Below are 17,207 nucleotides of genomic sequence, written 5' to 3'. Positions count from 1 at the left end.
GACTTAATGTTAGGGAGGGTTTTTACCAACTTTTGCCTTTTGGAAATTTACCCGAGTTTAACATACACAAGATTTGGTGACAAAGCAATTCAACCCAAAGAAAGTCTGCAGGAAAAAAAATTAAAAATGAGAAGGAAGGGGTAGGGGAGAGGAAGGGAGGGAGGGAGGGAAAGAACTTCTAAGGCACTGTGTACAAACAGAACAGTTGAGCTATTTTCCCTGGGTCTCTTAGCTTCTTGAAAACTTAACTTCAGTGAATGTTTATTTTCTCCTTCATTCCCATCCCCTGTGAATTGTTCCATCGACATTCTAGAGAGGATGTTTCACACTCCGAGTGCTATTTGTTTTGTTTTCATCGAAAAGTCTATTGGGGAGTTTTAATCAAGGAGTCTTCATGAGAGTTAAAATGTATAAAAGGAAGTGTCTCATTCTCAACAGTCCTGTAACTGAACCAACCACTGACCCAAAGGGGGAAGACAGAGAGAAAAGCAGGTGCAAAGTGACGGCCAGGAAACACAGCAGAGAGCAAGGACCAGAGGGCTCGCAAAAGACACTAGAAGCAGGAAAAACGATGGAAGGGATTCAGCAAAGAGACTGGTGTAATTATGTTACTTAATTATGCAAATAATTGACATTGAAACCCATTCAGAGCCACAGTGTTACAGACTTGGAAAGGGATGTCAGAATTCTTCGAGCACCACCTCCTTGTTTTATGTCTGAAGACTCGGAGGTCCAAGAGCCGTTCGGTGTCTGGTCTCTCGGCAGGCTGCACGTTATTTAGCAGTGATTATTTTTATTCGGTCGTGCAGGGCCGGCCCTAGAAACCAGGTCGCCTGACCATCCGTGGCTCTTTCCTCAACCTCACATTCCCATTCCATTTCAAAATGAGTCATTATTACAGCACATTTAAAAAAAGAAGCATTACATGCTGTTTTTAGTATAGTAGATTCAAACGTTTTCTGAAACAAATGTAAAAATACTGCATTCCAGAAGCCAGCTTCACAGACTGGAGCTTGCATAAGCGTTCCCCGGGGCTTCCTACGGCAAACATCTCCGGCCCTAATCCTGGAAAGTCTCCCAAGCTTTGGGGTGATGCTGATGTGACGGGCCCACATTTTTATTACTTTACTGGTCCGGCTCCCAGAAATGGCTAGTATTTATAGTAGACCGACTCCGGGAAGTTTGCATGAGAGTAACCAACAACCTGCAATGAATCAACGACATGAAAATAATGACCACAGCCCAAGTTGGCTGATTTGGGCTCTAGTTATCCTCCATAGGTCTAATACAACAAACAGCCTCTCTCTGTGCCAAACACCTCATACACAAACTTCTTCCATGCCTACGAGCTCCTCCTAATCTCTACCTGTTTGTGGCAGGCCAACTCCTCACCTCCAGTGTTTCCTCCTACAGGAAGCCTTCCTGGTGTCCCTCAGGTTGCCATGAGAGCTCTTTGTCCTCTCTGTTTCTGTATGACAGCTCTTGTCATATTGGATCTAATTACAATGGTTGCTTTGAATGTTTACTTCCCCCAAGACTAGAAACAACTTGGTCCCAGCAACAGCTCCTTAAATATTTGTTAAAATATTACAAAAATGAGGATAATCAGAGAAAACAAATATAAAATACATACAACTAATTCTCTGTGAGTGAAATTCATGGTTTTAAATTTTGCTTATTACCCTCTACCTATGTATCTATCTTACCCTTGGTAGACCTATAAATAAAATGAAAATTTCTGTCAAGAAACAATAATAAACATACTAAACATGATTTGACACGATACAAATCTTCAACGCAAATATTCAGAAAGTGCCACCCAAAAGTTTAGCACCATCAATGATGATTCATTATGTGCCAAACCATTTCCTTTAGAGGTTTAATTCCTAGGATTTTACAATGGGAAGAAGCCTTTGGTGGAACCTGAGGTCCTTTCTAACCACATCTGCCCTTGATGGAGGTCAATCACTGAATTTATTTGATGACATCTGGAAGGAACCTAAACATCTCACACTGTACCCAGTTCAGTTTTAAGAATTCTAATTTTGGGGGGCGCCTGGGTGGCTCAGTGGGTTAAAGTGTCTGCTTTCAGCTCAGGTCGTGATCCCAGGGTTCTGGAATCGAGCCCCGCATCGGGTTCTCTGCTCAGTGGGGAGCCTGCTTCCTCCTCTCTCTCAGCCTGCCTCTCTGCCTACTTGTGATCTCTGTCTGTCAAGTAAATAAATAAAATCTTTAAAAAAAAAAAAAGAATTCTAATTTTGGAATTTTTGTCCTATTAAACCCATAATCTCATGTCTCTTAGTTCTGTTTTTCTGGACCCGTATGAAAAAACACATTTCTTTTTATGTTGTATCAGTCCCTCAGATTTCTAAAGATAGCTTCACGTTCTGTTCAGCACGTTTTCTTTAGTTAAAAAAAAGACAAACAAGATCCTAATTTAAGAAAGAAATGCTTATCAACTACATTTATTAATCAAATGGAACTATATATTTACTGTAAAGATATCATCATTGAGGTATATATCTGAAAATAATCTCATCCAGAAGGGATATATGGTGTATGCAAATCAAATCTGGTCCAAAAATGTAAACAAATACGAATGATACATATTATAGGAATTTTACTAATGGATTTTCCTATCATCCTATTTCATGAGCACTTTCTGGTCACTGGTAATATCCTTATTTCTGTATTTTTCACTTATGGAACTTTATTCCTGTGAACATAAGTAGTATTAGCAAAAGAAAATGTAAAATGGCTGTATGCCATCGAATGTTAGAATCCCATCCCTAATTTCATTTCATGGTGTTACTCCCACCAGTTCAGGACAGAGCTGATAAACCTCCCTTCCCCTTGAAGTCTCCATGTCGGATAAAAAATGGAATACTTGAGTTTATGCAGCTGTTCATGAGCTAATTATCTGCAATCATTTCTGATTACTTAATAGGCCATGGTAGGATGTGTGTTTGCTGCTATGTTGAGTTTAGACATTAGGCTTTAATGCGCTGATATGGTTAATTGTTGTGCTCACTGCTGCCTGCTAATAGACCATTCCTGAAAATGAGACCATATCTCAATGGAATTTGCTTGTTTATTTTAAATAAGTAATAACTACAAACTCAGATCCTAGATCCAGTGTTTACCATGTTAAGAATGTACTTTTTAATGCTGTATCATTTCTAATACATTTAAATTATTCAAGTTTGGAGAACACACGTTATTAAACTAATGAGTCAATAACCAACTCAAATACTTAGATTTCACATTCTTCCTGCTCTGTTCGGCTTCCTAAATTGTTTTCTGCTATTGATAGCAACATAAATTCTCTTTAAATGCGGCCAAACAAGCTGAATGTAATAACACAATAATGAGAAAAATATATGCATATTAAAAGCAGACAAGTATTTATTAATATGTGAGCCAAGATGCCGATGCGCGCGGCCGGTCGGAGCCACGTAGAGGCGTTGACGCACGAGGTGGACGAGGAATTGTAATGATCCTGCTCATTTGTTCGGCAGTTTTGCATTTTATGACAGCGTTTAGTCCAAAATGCTAGTGTGTAGTTTTAAAAATTTAGCAGGCTGTTCTTTTGTCGACTCTCTCCATATATCTGTGTTTCTGATTGCCCGCGACGGAGGCGAAGTGTCCATACAGATCCTTTGGGCGTCTCTTTTCCTTGCTGTTCACGAGCTCTATTTTTTCCTTCTATGAGCAGGGTTTCATTTCTTCATCTCCTTTAAACTTCCTGTCTTTTCGCTGTCTCGCTATTCTGTGACCAGAGGAGCCAGTAGGATCCAGACAGGAAGTAGAAAGTGTTCCAACCCCCAAACTCTCGGCTGCCTTTCTGCAACTTCCAAGAACGGGGTCCTTCCGCCCTCTGCCTGTCCCAGGCCTTGTTAGCGTGGATGGACCCCCTTTAAAGCAGACTTCAAAGAAGGGGACCCTGGGGATTGTTTGGGTCCATCGCTCTGGGTGGCACGGTACAATCCTATAACCTGCTTTCCCAGAAACACGGTACACGTCATGCTTCCATGAAATTAAAGCTGTGTCTCTCTCTTCAAGATTTTATTTTTTTTTATTAGAGAGAGAATGAACGGGGAAGGAGCAGAGGGAGAGGGAGAAGCAGACTCCAGGCTGAGCAGGGAGCCCAATTCGGGGCTTGATCCCAGGACCCCAAGATCATGACCTGAGCCAGAAGGCAGACATTTAACTGATTGAGCCACCCAGGCACCCCCAAAAGCTATGTCTCTTCTGCTGTCAAAGAAACAAGGAGAGACTGGAACTAGAATTGTATAGATAGTGATTTATATTCCTTATTGGATTTATAGGATTTCCGTTTAGAATGTACTATGTACCTGGATTTCTTTGAAACTTTGGCTTTCCATCACGAATTAAGGTTCTTGGTGGTTCTTTCATGTTTTCTATTTCTAAATGTTTGAGGTATCCCTGGAAACATAATTACCCCAGCATCTCCTTCCTCATACCTTCCTTTTTCAAAGTTCTGGGCTCTCTGTTCCCCAGACTCAACATGCACTTCCTCAGGTACTCGCGAAAGCCTCTCTCTGGTGAAATTCAAATCCTGTCCGACCACTGGCACAGCGCTTTCCTGAAACCTTCCACAGTAGTTGTAGCCGTAGTAGTTAAGCAACCATAAAGTTAGTAATCATAAAGCTAATGAGACGAAATAGAGTTTTTTAACCCCCAAGTGCTGTGCAAGCCCATTAAATGGATACAGTACTTCATCCTCAAAATGGTGCTGTGATGTGGTATATTATCATGATTTCATTGAGGAGTTAACTGGGACTTGGCTCTCGGTAGCCAAAGCTTAACAAAGATGTTCAGGGTCACATGGTCAAGGTCAAGGTAAGCGATAGGGCAGGTCTTTGAACTAGCAGTCTTAAGAACTCAATCTTATTCCAGAATCTGCATAATTAAAGACTAGACATTCAGTTCCCGGGCACTGCTGGCAGGATAGAGGCCTTCTTCTCATTTGTTCAGAAAGCCCCTGTGTTCGCATCGGTGGTCCAGCAGGGTTCCCAGGCAGCACTGGCTTGCTCTCTGCCCCTGGGCTCCTGCAGGGAGGACTTACTTATTTTTATATCCTCAGAACAAAGAACTGGCCCATCTTGTAGCACTGAAATGGAATTAAGTCTTCCTTTACAAAGATTTTTCTTCCTATGCATACCTGTCCTTAAGATGCACCATTCATTTACTCTTTTACTCTTCTCCTACCCCCTTAACCCCCCATGTTGCGTAAATGAAACAAGATGGGATTGGGAGGGAGACAAACCATAAGTGACTCTTAATCTCACAAAACAAACTGAGGGTTGATGGGGGGAGGGGGGTTGGGGGGGTGGGGTTATGGACATTGGGGAGGGGATGTGCTATGGTGAGGGTGTGAAGTGTGTAAACCTGGCGATTCACAGACCTGTACCCCTGGGGATAAAAATATATGTTTATAAAAAATAAAATTAAAAAAAAAAAAAGATGCACCATTCAAGCCACCCAGACTATTTGCTATTACCCACACATCCCCTGCGCGATGGTCTTAGATATCGTTGCCTCTGCTATGCTCGCTGCCTGAAATGCCCTTCCACACATGCAGATCTTCAGAAAGTTGGAACTGCAATTGCAATCTCTTTCTGGAAGCTCTTCTAGCTTGTGAATCAGTTGCGAGGGAGCTCTCCTTCCTTGTTCTTTCTGCCCCTTGCTTATAGGGCTGGTATCCCTTATGATTTCCTACCTCAGAGACTGCCAAGCTCTTCTTTAAACCTATGTAATACTGATTTTTTTTTTTCACATAGTAGGTGCTTGATAGAGATTAAATAAATTCAAAACTGAGAAGTTATTTAAACCAGTTGATTTGGTTTCCTGTAAAATGAGAAGGTTCAGACTCATGGGCACCGGGAGTTGTAGGTACATGTGTTCATCTCTGTTATTAAATGCAGTTTAGCAGTAAGGCAGCATTCTTCTTTTCATTTCTTTTTCCTTTTCAATGATTGCATACCCTTCGATCTGATTAGTTTTGGCCTATCCATTTGTAAGCAAATATCTACGGAATGCCAAAAAAAAAAAAAAAAAAAGAGAGAAAGAGACACTTTCATTTAAATTACTAGAAAGACTTAACAGCTTTTGGATACAGGAATTTCTTTCTTTTTTATAATATACCAGCAACACTCTCTTCAATGACATTTAAGTGCATTTATGTTTGAGTAGTGAAAACAAGGTTAAAAACGGTCAGTAGACTGACATTATATTAAACTTTTATCTTGAAATCCAACAGATGGTCACCAAATTTCTACTGTGTGCAAGGCACAATGCTGGGCAAGATTCTGTGAAGAACAAATAAGACATATAAAATCCCTTCAAGAGGGAACATAAGGAAATGCAGATAGAACAAGTTACGCAAAAGGAGACACACTGTAGTATTAGCTCCAGAAAACACAGCAAAAAAAAAAAAAAAAAAAGAGGTTACGTCTTTTGGGAAACTCATTAGAACATTTCTTCTTTCGTTTCACACACCAACTTGCTAATGATGGTGGCTTGGAATATGTGATGACAGGTGCCTTTAGAAAGTACCTAAAAATAATGGATTAAAAAAAAATGAATAGAGGGGCACCTGGGTGGCTCAGTGGGTTGAAGCCCCTGCCTTCAGCTCAGGTCATGATCTCAGGGTCCTGGGATCGAGCCCCACATCAGGCTCTCTTCTCAGCGGGGAGCCTGCTTCCTCCTCTCTGTCTGCCTTTCTGCTTACTTGTGATCTCTGTCTGTCAAATAAATAAATAAAATTTTTAAAAAAATGAATAGAAATTAAATAAATAAAAACAACAGAAGGTAGTGGAAATTTAAAAACAAATTAATGGGCATTTTAACATTGCCCATTTAACACGATAAATTTTAAGGAAAAAAGGAGCGTAATCTTTTCGCACCACGATTTTCTTTTGCCTGTTAGGTATTTGTGCTATTCTGAAACCAGCACTTTAGTACACAGAAAGGAGAACAGCTTCTTCAGTGCGGACTTTCACACGTTGCAGACCTCATTCAAGCCACAGCCTGTGCGACATGGACGCCTCTCCCACTTCACCTACAGGAACCAGGTTTCCTAAACTGGAAAATGAGAAGAAACAACAATAATAAGGCCTATTCCCTGGATGGTCAAGAGCATCCAATGAAATGCTCCAGGGAAATGACAGCTGTTGTCCCAAAACAAAGGCCCACGAAACAGGGGCTCTTTACACCATCCCCCTCACTGTACCTCCTACCTCATTCTCCGTCCACCCCCATCCCCGAAATCCTTCATACTCATGTGATATGGGTCTGAAATACCAAGAAACAGGCAGATTAATTCCAAAGAGCTGAACAGCAGCGGACCACATAGCGAGTCCCGGAAATGCGGGGCAGTGTTGAACAGCTGCCTCCGAAAGGCTGAGGCCGGGTCCTGGTCCCACAGCTGTGGGCGTCCATGTTGTCCAAGTGGGACAAGATCCATACCTGCTTCCCTCCAGCTAGAAGCATCAGGAGACAGAGAGGCGATGGCTTCTGCCCTCGCTCCCCTCCCCCTGCAGAAGGTGGCCTAGAAGCACCCGGCAGCCTGGCGAGTCGCCTCTTTGCCTAAGATAGCACAGAAGCACCGAGCAGGAACCTCAGCAAGAGCAAAGGGAAGCCAAGCAGAACCACATGACCAGGGCGCTGTGACCGCCACTGTCCCTGGGCCCGAAGCCCACAGTTTATGTCACAACCTACACATTGATCTAAGCAGAACAACAACGTGCTAAAGCAGAAGACCTAAATAGGCTGGAGAGTTTCCTAACATCATAACGAAATATCCAGGATAGAATAAAAGATCACCCATCGTGCCCCAAACCAGGAAAGCCATGATGGAAAGAAGAAAAGACGCTGCACCGGTGGTGATTAACAAGACGAAGAGATGTTTGGATGATCTGACCAGGATTTTCCAAGTGCTTCCAAGATCAACTCTAAGTTCTCTTGAAACCAACTTAAAAAAAATGGAAGATCTTAGCAAACAGACGTTACGCAAAATAACCAGGCTGGAAATTACAGGACTGAGAAGCAGAGTCACCGACATAAACAAGCTTGCTGGGGGTCTCCCTGGTGGTAATGGCAGACTCAGGGACCACGGCAATCGGAGGACCCAACATTTGTATCCTTGGGATCTCAGAAGGATGGGGGCAGTGTGTGGGACTGAGAAAATGTTGGAAGAAAGGGTGGTTGAAAAGGAGTGGGTATTACGTCTACGTACTTAACCTCCGCCCACTGAGATAAAAGGGTACCGCTTCGCATAAGATGTAGAAACCTGGAATCTTCTCCTTCGACCTCTCTGTCCTTACACTACAGTCATCACAGCCCGCCTGCATGTATCGTGCGTCTCATCACATGTTATATTATCTTGCTTTCAACAGTCCCATGTGTTGTAAAGAAACTAAGAGAAAATAGGAAATATTTCATATTTATTCAGATATTTGCCTTTTCAGGTTTTCCGTATTGCTTCTTAACGATTTGCATTTTGGGCAGGCATCGAATTCCTTTGGCATGGACCTCAGTGGGCATCATTTGAACAGCTGCTTTAAAACCCTTGTGTGCTAATTCCCATGTCTCGACCATCTTGGAGTCGGTCTCCGTTGTTTGTCTTTTCCCTGAAACTAGGTCACATTATCCTGGTTCCTCTTATGTTGCATAATTTGGATGGCATCCTGACTATCACATGGAGGTGGGTCGGCACTGGGGACATTCCTCTAGAGAGTGTTGCTGTTTTTGTCTCCACTGGCAATTAACTGGGTTGGATGCAAACTGCAAATTCTGTCAGGCAAGTTGAGTTCTTTTGTCCTTAGCTGCTCTGTGTGCAGTCTGTCCCCGCATGTGGCTGGGGTGACTCAGGGGTCAGGCGAGGACAAGGGCAGTTTAAGCACAGAACTTGGGGCTCCTCCTCTGGGATCTCTATTTCCCCCTTTCCAGTGGCCTCTTTGGGCCCCTTTCTGACAGACTTTCTGCCACTTCCAGTGGCAGCTCCGCTTGGCACTGGCTTTGTTCTGCTCTCAGGATTAAAGCTGTAGTGCATGGCAAGTTACCTCCAGCTGGTCTCGCCTCCCAAACCTTCCACCTCTCCAGAATCTGCCAGCTGTGGTTCACTCGCCAGGATGGTTGTTGAGTGTGTGCAGAACCTAGTTATCCGGTTGCCCAGAAACTAGAGTTGGGTCCAGTTAGAGCTTGCCCCACCATGGAAACAGAAACCTCCTTGGGGTTTTGAAGGGAGATGCAGTTGAAACTCCAAAGTAGGTCTGAATGAATGTCATTTTCCAAACAGCCATTCTTTCTAAACAAGATCCTGTCTGGCCTGTCCATCTGGTTCTTTGATGCTCCTCAGGAAAATTTCCTTCGTACAAATCCTGCATGTTTCTTACCAGGTAAGTATCTACACGTACAATGCTGAAATTGATTGCATTTCGTTTGCCTCTATTTCCTTGGCGTTACTTTGCTCATTTATGGAAGCCTCATTAGAGATGGGCTTCCCCACCCCGGGGCACAGGAAGTCTGTGGTTTTGTTCTGAATGCACACCTGGGAACTTCACACCAGGTCAGCGAAGCTCACCCGTGGTCCAGCCCAGTCCGAGTCTGCCTTGTTTGTCATTGTCTTGTTGAGCTCTTTGGGTTGGGATCACTGATCTTGGATTGGTTCCAAGTCTGTCTCGTCAATGTAGAGTTCAAATGCAGATAAGACCATAGCATATGCTCTGACCTTGCGGAGAATTTCATATGCTGGTGACTCTAAGAGCTGTGCGTGGACATTGTAGCGACAGAATGGGAAAGGGGTCAAGCCATTTCTCTGCAGTCCTTTTCTTTTCTAAAACATCTTTTTCATAGACCGAACCAGCTCTGAGTGGAATTTTCCACAAACATGCAGAAGCAATGTAAGACTGAAGTTTTCCTTTTCTTTTGGTAAATAATTATACAGTTACCTGCACTAAATTTGGCGGGGGGGGGGGGGTAAAAAAAAAAAACAGAAGGAAGATAAAATGAGAAAAAATAATAGCATATTAAGCTTTTTAAATGGACTTGTTTTTAAATAATTAATTTCAGATATTAAAATTGAGATCAGAAAAACTTAATATCAACTCTTCTAGCAAAGATCTACAGACAACTTCTTCTGTTCCTAAATGTTACTTTTATATTCTGAATCCCCACAGGTTTCTAGGAAAATGCATTTGAAGTTATCCAAGTGTTTGGCTTATCTCTAGCATCTAACAGGGAACCTGATGTCTGTGGAATAGAATAAAAACCAGCAAGTGTTCTTTTCCTTAAAGGAGACTTCATTTCCTTAAATTTCATTTAAGAAAACAAGAAGTACTTTAATCATATGCTGTGAAGAGCGGCGATAACCCAGAACGTTACTCATTACAGATAGGAGACTCAGCTCTTTCCTTGGACTGATAATCTTTTCCTTAAAAAAGAAAAAAAAAAGTCACTCCTTCCCCAAAGAAGTTATAAGAGACCAACAGCGCACTAAAAATACTTTATTGTCATTACTTGCATTACATATACATGATAAATAGAATATACAGTACTTCTGATGAAACACCCAAAGTCTTCATCCAGGTAAAAGAATCATCCATAGAATGGAAAGATGACACCCATTAAAAAAAAAAAAATGAACATCTCTCAAATATTGCAACAACTATAAAAAAAGCCACAGATATTCTACAGCCTTCCTATTAAACAAAAGGGGACTAAACGTTACATATGGTTTGAAGAAATTAAATGCCAGATATTCTACAGAAGGAGAAAATATTAGCACCCTGGAATAATTTTTATGCCTGGTCCATTTTCTGCCCACTGGAAAAAATTGCACTGTTTTGCCTTTCCAAGAGGACACACAAAAAAATTCTTTCCATTATTAGGTCCAATCTTTAGCACCGTTCTCATGATGGAGCGTTTGCCATGGTTGCAGAATGGGAAGGACAAATCTGCCCACTGCAGGGTGAAAACAGAAGGATTGTAAAGTTTAGGAGCAGGTTAGAAATACGTACAGACTAAGCCAGGGTGCACATCATGAGTGCACCCCACGTTCCCTGCTACTATTAATCAGGCATTGTGAAATTGACACAGGTCATTAGTTCCGGCCCTTAAAAAAAGCTTATAGACTGTAAGAGCATCTCCTACAGATTTGCTTGAATTATGCAGAAAACTGCCATGACTGAGTTTCTTTGTCTGAAGGTATGCTTATAGGAGTTCCTTCCTCTTTATGGAAAATATTTGAAAACGATCAGAATCCTGCCATCAAGCCATCATATTTCTGTTATCAGTCTGTTTCAGTTCAAACAATGAAGATCAAAGATTTGTTACATGTTTGACACTAAATTTCCTTCATCTCTTAGGAAAAGAAAGAATCCAATGCAGAATTATGTGGATGAATTTAGTCACATTCCCTTGTATTAGTCTTATAAATTTAGGCCTCAAGGGAGGTTGGGGGCCAGCTGTGATATTATTAACTTGTTACCTAATATTTTTTTCATTGCATCCACAAAATCTCCTTGAAGAGGATATGTGTCAGTTTAGGAGGGCAGAGTTACATCTTGTGCAGGGATTAAAACCCGGAAAATTCCTTAGTAAGGTACCACACTGAAGAAAGAGATTTTCTTTCTCAATGAGCCCAACCCCCAAAATTTTTACTCCAGCAATGAAACAGATCAGTATTTTCTTTTTTTCAGTTATGCACCAGATGCAACAAGTGGAAAAATACCTATCTTTCAACATTAGAGTCACACTCAGCATATGAGAGGCTCACACCCTGAGAAACAGAGAAGGTGAACCTGAGGAAGAAGGACCCCAGATTTTAGTGCCCTCTCCCATCTTCATTTCCAGGGACACACCCAGATCCACAAGCGGGGGTGGGGGGACGAACTGCTCTCCACTTACATTGTTACTGTGCAAGCTTGTGTAATGGGACTTAGTAAGGTCACTGTAAACCTAAGGAATGTTAACTAATTTTCCTGTGTACTTCTATCCAGTGCACAAACTCAGAAATTAGGAAGAGCATGTTTGTATCTTCATTATTTGCCACCTGGGTAAATCATTCAAATCCTTCTATCTTTATAAACCAAGGGCAACACATCTACACTTGTGGCTCATATGTGACATACTAGAATCATTGAATGGCTATTATTTATGTTTTCTTTGTTTGTTTGTTTTGATGAAGCTCTTTGAATTTTAAGTTCTTCAGCATTCAGGCTTCTGACTGAAGTGTCAGTATGGCTATTTGAAATTTAAAGGTGAAAAAGGAAATAAAATTTAAAGATGAAACTGGGAAAAAGATTGCTATTCATTTTTTTTTTTTTTTTTTTTTTTGGAGAAGCTGGGAGGAGGGGCAGAGGGAGGAAGAGAATCTTAAGCCCTGACGTGGGGCTTGATCTCGCAACTCTGAGATCATGACCTGAGCTGAAACCAAGAGTCAGACACTTACCTGACTGAGCCACCCAGGGGCCCCGCTATTCATTACATTTTAATAACGGAAGTATTCAATTACACTAGAGTGAGCTTAAAAAAATCTTACGCGTACTTGGAAAAATCCACACTGCGCTTCCCTAGGTAGAGGACAAGCATAAAACTGCCTGCCTTTGTTTTCGCCATCCTTCCGCACGACTCGGAGAACGCAGCGGCGGCTGTGTTTACTGCAGCGAGGACGATCAGCATGTAATGCCCAAGTACCATCTGCCAGATTAATTCCAAGTTCACTGAAATGACAGGTTACAAAGTTACTACAGTGTTAACAGCGCTGAAGGGACAGTTCCCACCACCTCCCCCCTGCGTCAGAATTCTGTTGGTACCAAGACATGGGACCAAAAAGTGGACCATGGTCCACTGGAGGTCATTACACACGCTGGGACATCTTTTTAATTCTTGGTTTTCCCAGGTAATCCCAATTTACTTCCAAAGCTACCCGTGCACTCAACGCACGCGATTGGAATTTCTAAAGAACAAAAACAGCTTAAGTGTGCACGAAGTATACCCACCTTACTTACGTTTCATTTGTGATACCCAGTTCTTCCCTCATTCAGGATTATAGTGTGGCCCCTTTGATTTCCCCTAAAATATTCTCAAGTCCGCCGCTCCCCGCCCCCCCCCACCCCGAGTAACTAGAATGTCAGTCTCCTCTAATTATTTTCTCACCTGTAGCAAACTCTCTTCAATGGCTCCAACAAGAGCCAACGAGGTCACCCTTTCTGTTGTCCACTTTAAAGACAATTTTCTATGCTTTTCTTTGATCAAGGCTACTATAATAGTTGCAATCATATTTCAGCAAGGCACCGGCTGCCTGGCGGAGCAGAAATGTGTGTTCTGTAAAGCTACTAGGGAAGCTTTGTTTTCCCCCACAATTAGGATCAAGAGTATCTGCAGGTTAGTCCCACATACCGTGGACAAAGGTCAGAAGCCCGACCTCTACTGTGAGCTGGAGAAGAGGAATTTTCTCTTGGAAAAGGAGCTTCATGATCATTTTAAGCTTTTTTTTTTTTTTTAATATTTTGCATATTTTTAATAATACCTTTATAAGAATTGGTCTTTAATAAACCAGTTGAAGAGAAGAGCTTACATTAATTAAAACCAGAAGTCCTTCCCCTTAATATGGCTATTTTAAAACTTTTTAATGATAAAAAAATTCATCCTCCCTCATTTGTTTTGGTTAAAATATCATTATTAAATAATTTCTAGGGCAGGATAAAATATCACTCTTAAATAATTTTTAAAAAATACTTAAAAATCATAAATACTTCCCCTTTTTCTTTCTTCCTAAACAACATTCTTCATATGCTTATTCCTGTAATGATGCTTCAAGGTATCATATTCAATTGAAATGTTCAAAGTGTGAGGTATTTTTTTTTTCTTTCCAGTTTTACTGAGATATAACTGACATATGAGGTCTTTTATTTGCAGTGAAATTGTTTTAAAATCACTTAGAAAGGACGCCTGGGTGGCTCAGTCAGTTAACGAACTGACTTTGGCTCTGGTCATGATCCCAGGGTCCCAGGATCAAGTCCCACATCTGGCTCCCTGCTCATCAGGGAGCCTGCTTCTCCCTCTCTGCCTGCTGCTCCCCGTGCTTGTGCTTGCTCTCTCTCTCTGACAAATAAATAAAATCTTAAAAAAAAAAGAAATCATTTATAAAACAGATGCTTAAATATGTTGCTTTCAATTAACTCAGGTATTCTCAGGGTAGTTTCTGAAGCTGGTCACGCAGCAGGTGTTGCTAAGGAAACCATTACAGTTAAATATTTTGCCAGCAACTTTTTCGTGGCTACCTTCTTCAGGGTGGGGGACACTAGCCAGTATTTTAGAATCAGAGGTAATACCATCCCGAAATAGCAAAGCCTGAAGACAACAGGCCTTTCTTTTTCCACACTCCCTCCATTTTACCAATGCCCCTTCCAAGAGAGGGGATATTAAAACTTTAACTTCCAGGGAAGCTACATCTGTAGGTGGTTGTAGATAAGCCAAGACATGTCAAAACCAAAGGGAATCATAAATGTGCTTTTAAAAAAACTGTTAAGAGGGAATGAAAAAAGGGTAAAGAACATTAATAGAAAGGAGAGAAATGATGCTTTCTTACAAAAAACATGCACACAGGCCAACACAGTTTTCTACATTATTTTGAAGGTGGCTACCTCAGGTAACAATTAGTTGAACATCTTCTAACCCATTTGCTTCAACCTAGACATCTCCAGAGCTCCAAATACCCAGGAGAGGTTTCCATTTCTCTTACTAGTAGAGCTTTATGGGGAGGGGCAAGGTGGAAGGTAGGATTAAGGTGTGTGGGGGAAGGCCCCAGTGACACCCTTGAGTTCCTCATCTTCTGGCTTTCATTCCATTTCCTCCTTGGTATAAGTTAAAGACAAAAATATCCACATGCTATCTTATCCCTAGTACTTGGAGGGGGGGCCGCTGACCAGAAGTCTCAGCATTACCTGGGAGAGCCTTACCCCCTGCTTGGGATTGCCCACAGAGTTGGAATCCGGATGTTAACAGGATTCCCCGATGATTCTTACACACATTAACTTGTGAGGCACTGAGTTAATGTAACCAAGATATTGATGCCACCTGTGATCATATCAACTCTAAATATGTATAACTAATCTTAATTTTATGATAGAAAACATTATCCAGGATAATTAAATGTTCTGATTAATTGAGGACATCTTGGTTCCTCTTTGTTCCCATCATTACTTAAAAACTTTCTAAAATGTAGCAGACCATTTTCTTAGGTAAACTTAGCATACAAAATAGTTTAACTTGCTTTGATAACTAGAACCATCACTCTGAATATTCATAGTGGATTATAAGTGGCCTGTTTATATAATAGATCCGGGGTTGACAAATCTTTTCAGATGGCACATATATTCGGCTGTGGGTCATAACAGTCTCTGTTGCAACTACTCAACTCCGCTGCTGTTGCATAAAAAGCAGCCATAGAAAATATGTCAGCCAATGGGAATGGAAGGTGTTCCAATAAAACTTTATTGATCAAAACAGGCGGTGGGCCAGGTTTGGCCCTGTCATGGTAAAGTGAAAGTCATTAGAAGTGAGCAACGCTTGATGCGTAATAGGTTCTCAATAAATACTTGCTAATTAATAAATAAGTAACACTGAACAGAGATCAGATAAAGACTATTATCGAGAACAAGGACATGACCATGCACAAGTCTGTAATTTTAAAGTGGGTAGTTCTCAATGCTCGATTTATCAAGGTCTAACTTATCTTACAGATAGGGTGATTCATTATAATGAGAACACTGCCTAAAATGTTTTGAACTAATCAGCGTTGTTGAAGGTAGATTTTGGAGCTCAGTGGTATTTCACGAAATAAAACAGAGGTTCAGTGACTCATCCTAGGGGGTCACCGGTGGTTCTAAAATCCTTGGGGACTGGAACCTGCAAAGGGGACAGGAAGCGCATCTAAGGGGTCCATGCTTCCCGGGTATGAGAGGTGGAGCTCTGCCGACGCTAACTGGCAGACCGGAGAAAATGTGAGTGATGCTGCCATCTTTATTTCTCCTCCAAATGAGCCTCTGCTCAGCTCAGGAAAAACCTTAACTGAAAACACGTACTACGTGGGAACTACGTACCCCAGTGTTTCGCTCTGCATTTATAGTAATTGGATCAAAGACTTAAAGCCGTTTCTAGCAGTTATTCTGAAGTGCTTAAAAACCGGTTTGACCACCCAATTTATAATCCAGTAGCTGGATAAAATTCAAGTATATGGAAAGACCAATCTGGAATTATGCCTCATCAACATAGCACGTATCATGTGGTGATGAGCCCAGTCACTAAGAGAACAAAAGGCGAATTAATTACCATATAATTATTAAAGAAAAAAAATAAACTGGCTATAAATTCTTTGAGTGGACCACCTGCTTTAATCGTATTATGTTGTAAGCTTCTGCTCTGCATCTTGTCTGCAAGATGAACACTGTAGCTGCCAGACAAGGAGAAAAATGAAATAAATGACAGTAATTTGCAATTTATTCCTTGTAAAGTAGCTGGGTGCAGAAGGGCTGCTGGGTGAATGTATTTCATCACTTGACATTTATTCTGCTAGTTGATCTTGATTGATTTTAGAGTCTCGGTCCTGGGGTTCTTCTATTCAACGCAGGCTGCGGCGTTTCTAAGTAATGCTGTGTGCTGTGATTAATCATACGACCCTCTTACTAATGGCTTATGAAGAAATCATTTAAATTTAAGGTTACATTAATGTTTTTTTAAATCCCTAATTCATTAGTTAAATTGTCTGAGATTTTCTACAAAGCACTGAGGAAATAAAAATATGCCAAGATGTTCCATCAGGGTACAAGGAAGGCCACAACACTTTCAAATGCTCGCCTCTCCTTCTTTCTGCTGAAGCTACAGCCCAGGAAAGACTTCAGCAGTGATTTTCTTAGAGGACAGCCTCCCAACTCAGACCTTCCAGACCTTAGCTCCTTCACGACCTCTGATTGGGGTTCATTAGGCATTAATATGGATGAAAGTGTAAAGGGAGTGTCCGATCCAGTCAGTGACATGCCTCCACAACTTAATTCAAATGTCTGTCATTCCTCAGTATCAGTGACAAAAGTTAAAGCAGTTATTACAAGTGATTATGAACAAGATTTTTTTAAGAAACCAGCCAAGGATAAATCATCAAGACTAACTGGATGGTAAATCTC

At 41.3% G+C, this 17,207-nt stretch overlaps 1 protein-coding gene across 1 annotated transcript in view; it reads right to left on the bottom strand.

The window, feature by feature from the left end:
• Positions 1-10,509: 10,509 nt before the first annotated feature.
• Positions 10,510-17,207, bottom strand: part of LOC111144508 (nei like DNA glycosylase 3) — a 47,391-nt gene continuing 40,693 nt past the window's right edge. Inside the window, exons 9-10 of the mRNA XM_022498822.1 lie at positions 12,572-12,746; positions 10,510-10,986 (exon numbers count right to left, since the gene is read on the bottom strand). Coding sequence (XP_022354530.1) covers positions 10,804-10,986; positions 12,572-12,746 — 358 coding nt within the window. The 3' untranslated portion in view covers positions 10,510-10,803. The remainder of the gene's footprint in view (positions 10,987-12,571; positions 12,747-17,207) is intronic.

This window comes from Enhydra lutris, unplaced genomic scaffold (genome assembly GCF_002288905.1).
Source record: "Enhydra lutris kenyoni isolate GAN:26980312 unplaced genomic scaffold, ASM228890v2 scaffoldscaffold11, whole genome shotgun sequence".
Classification (NCBI taxonomy): domain Eukaryota; kingdom Metazoa; phylum Chordata; class Mammalia; order Carnivora; family Mustelidae; genus Enhydra; species Enhydra lutris.
Note: the sequence above shows the minus strand (reverse complement) of the source record. Positions and strands in the feature narration are given on the sequence as shown.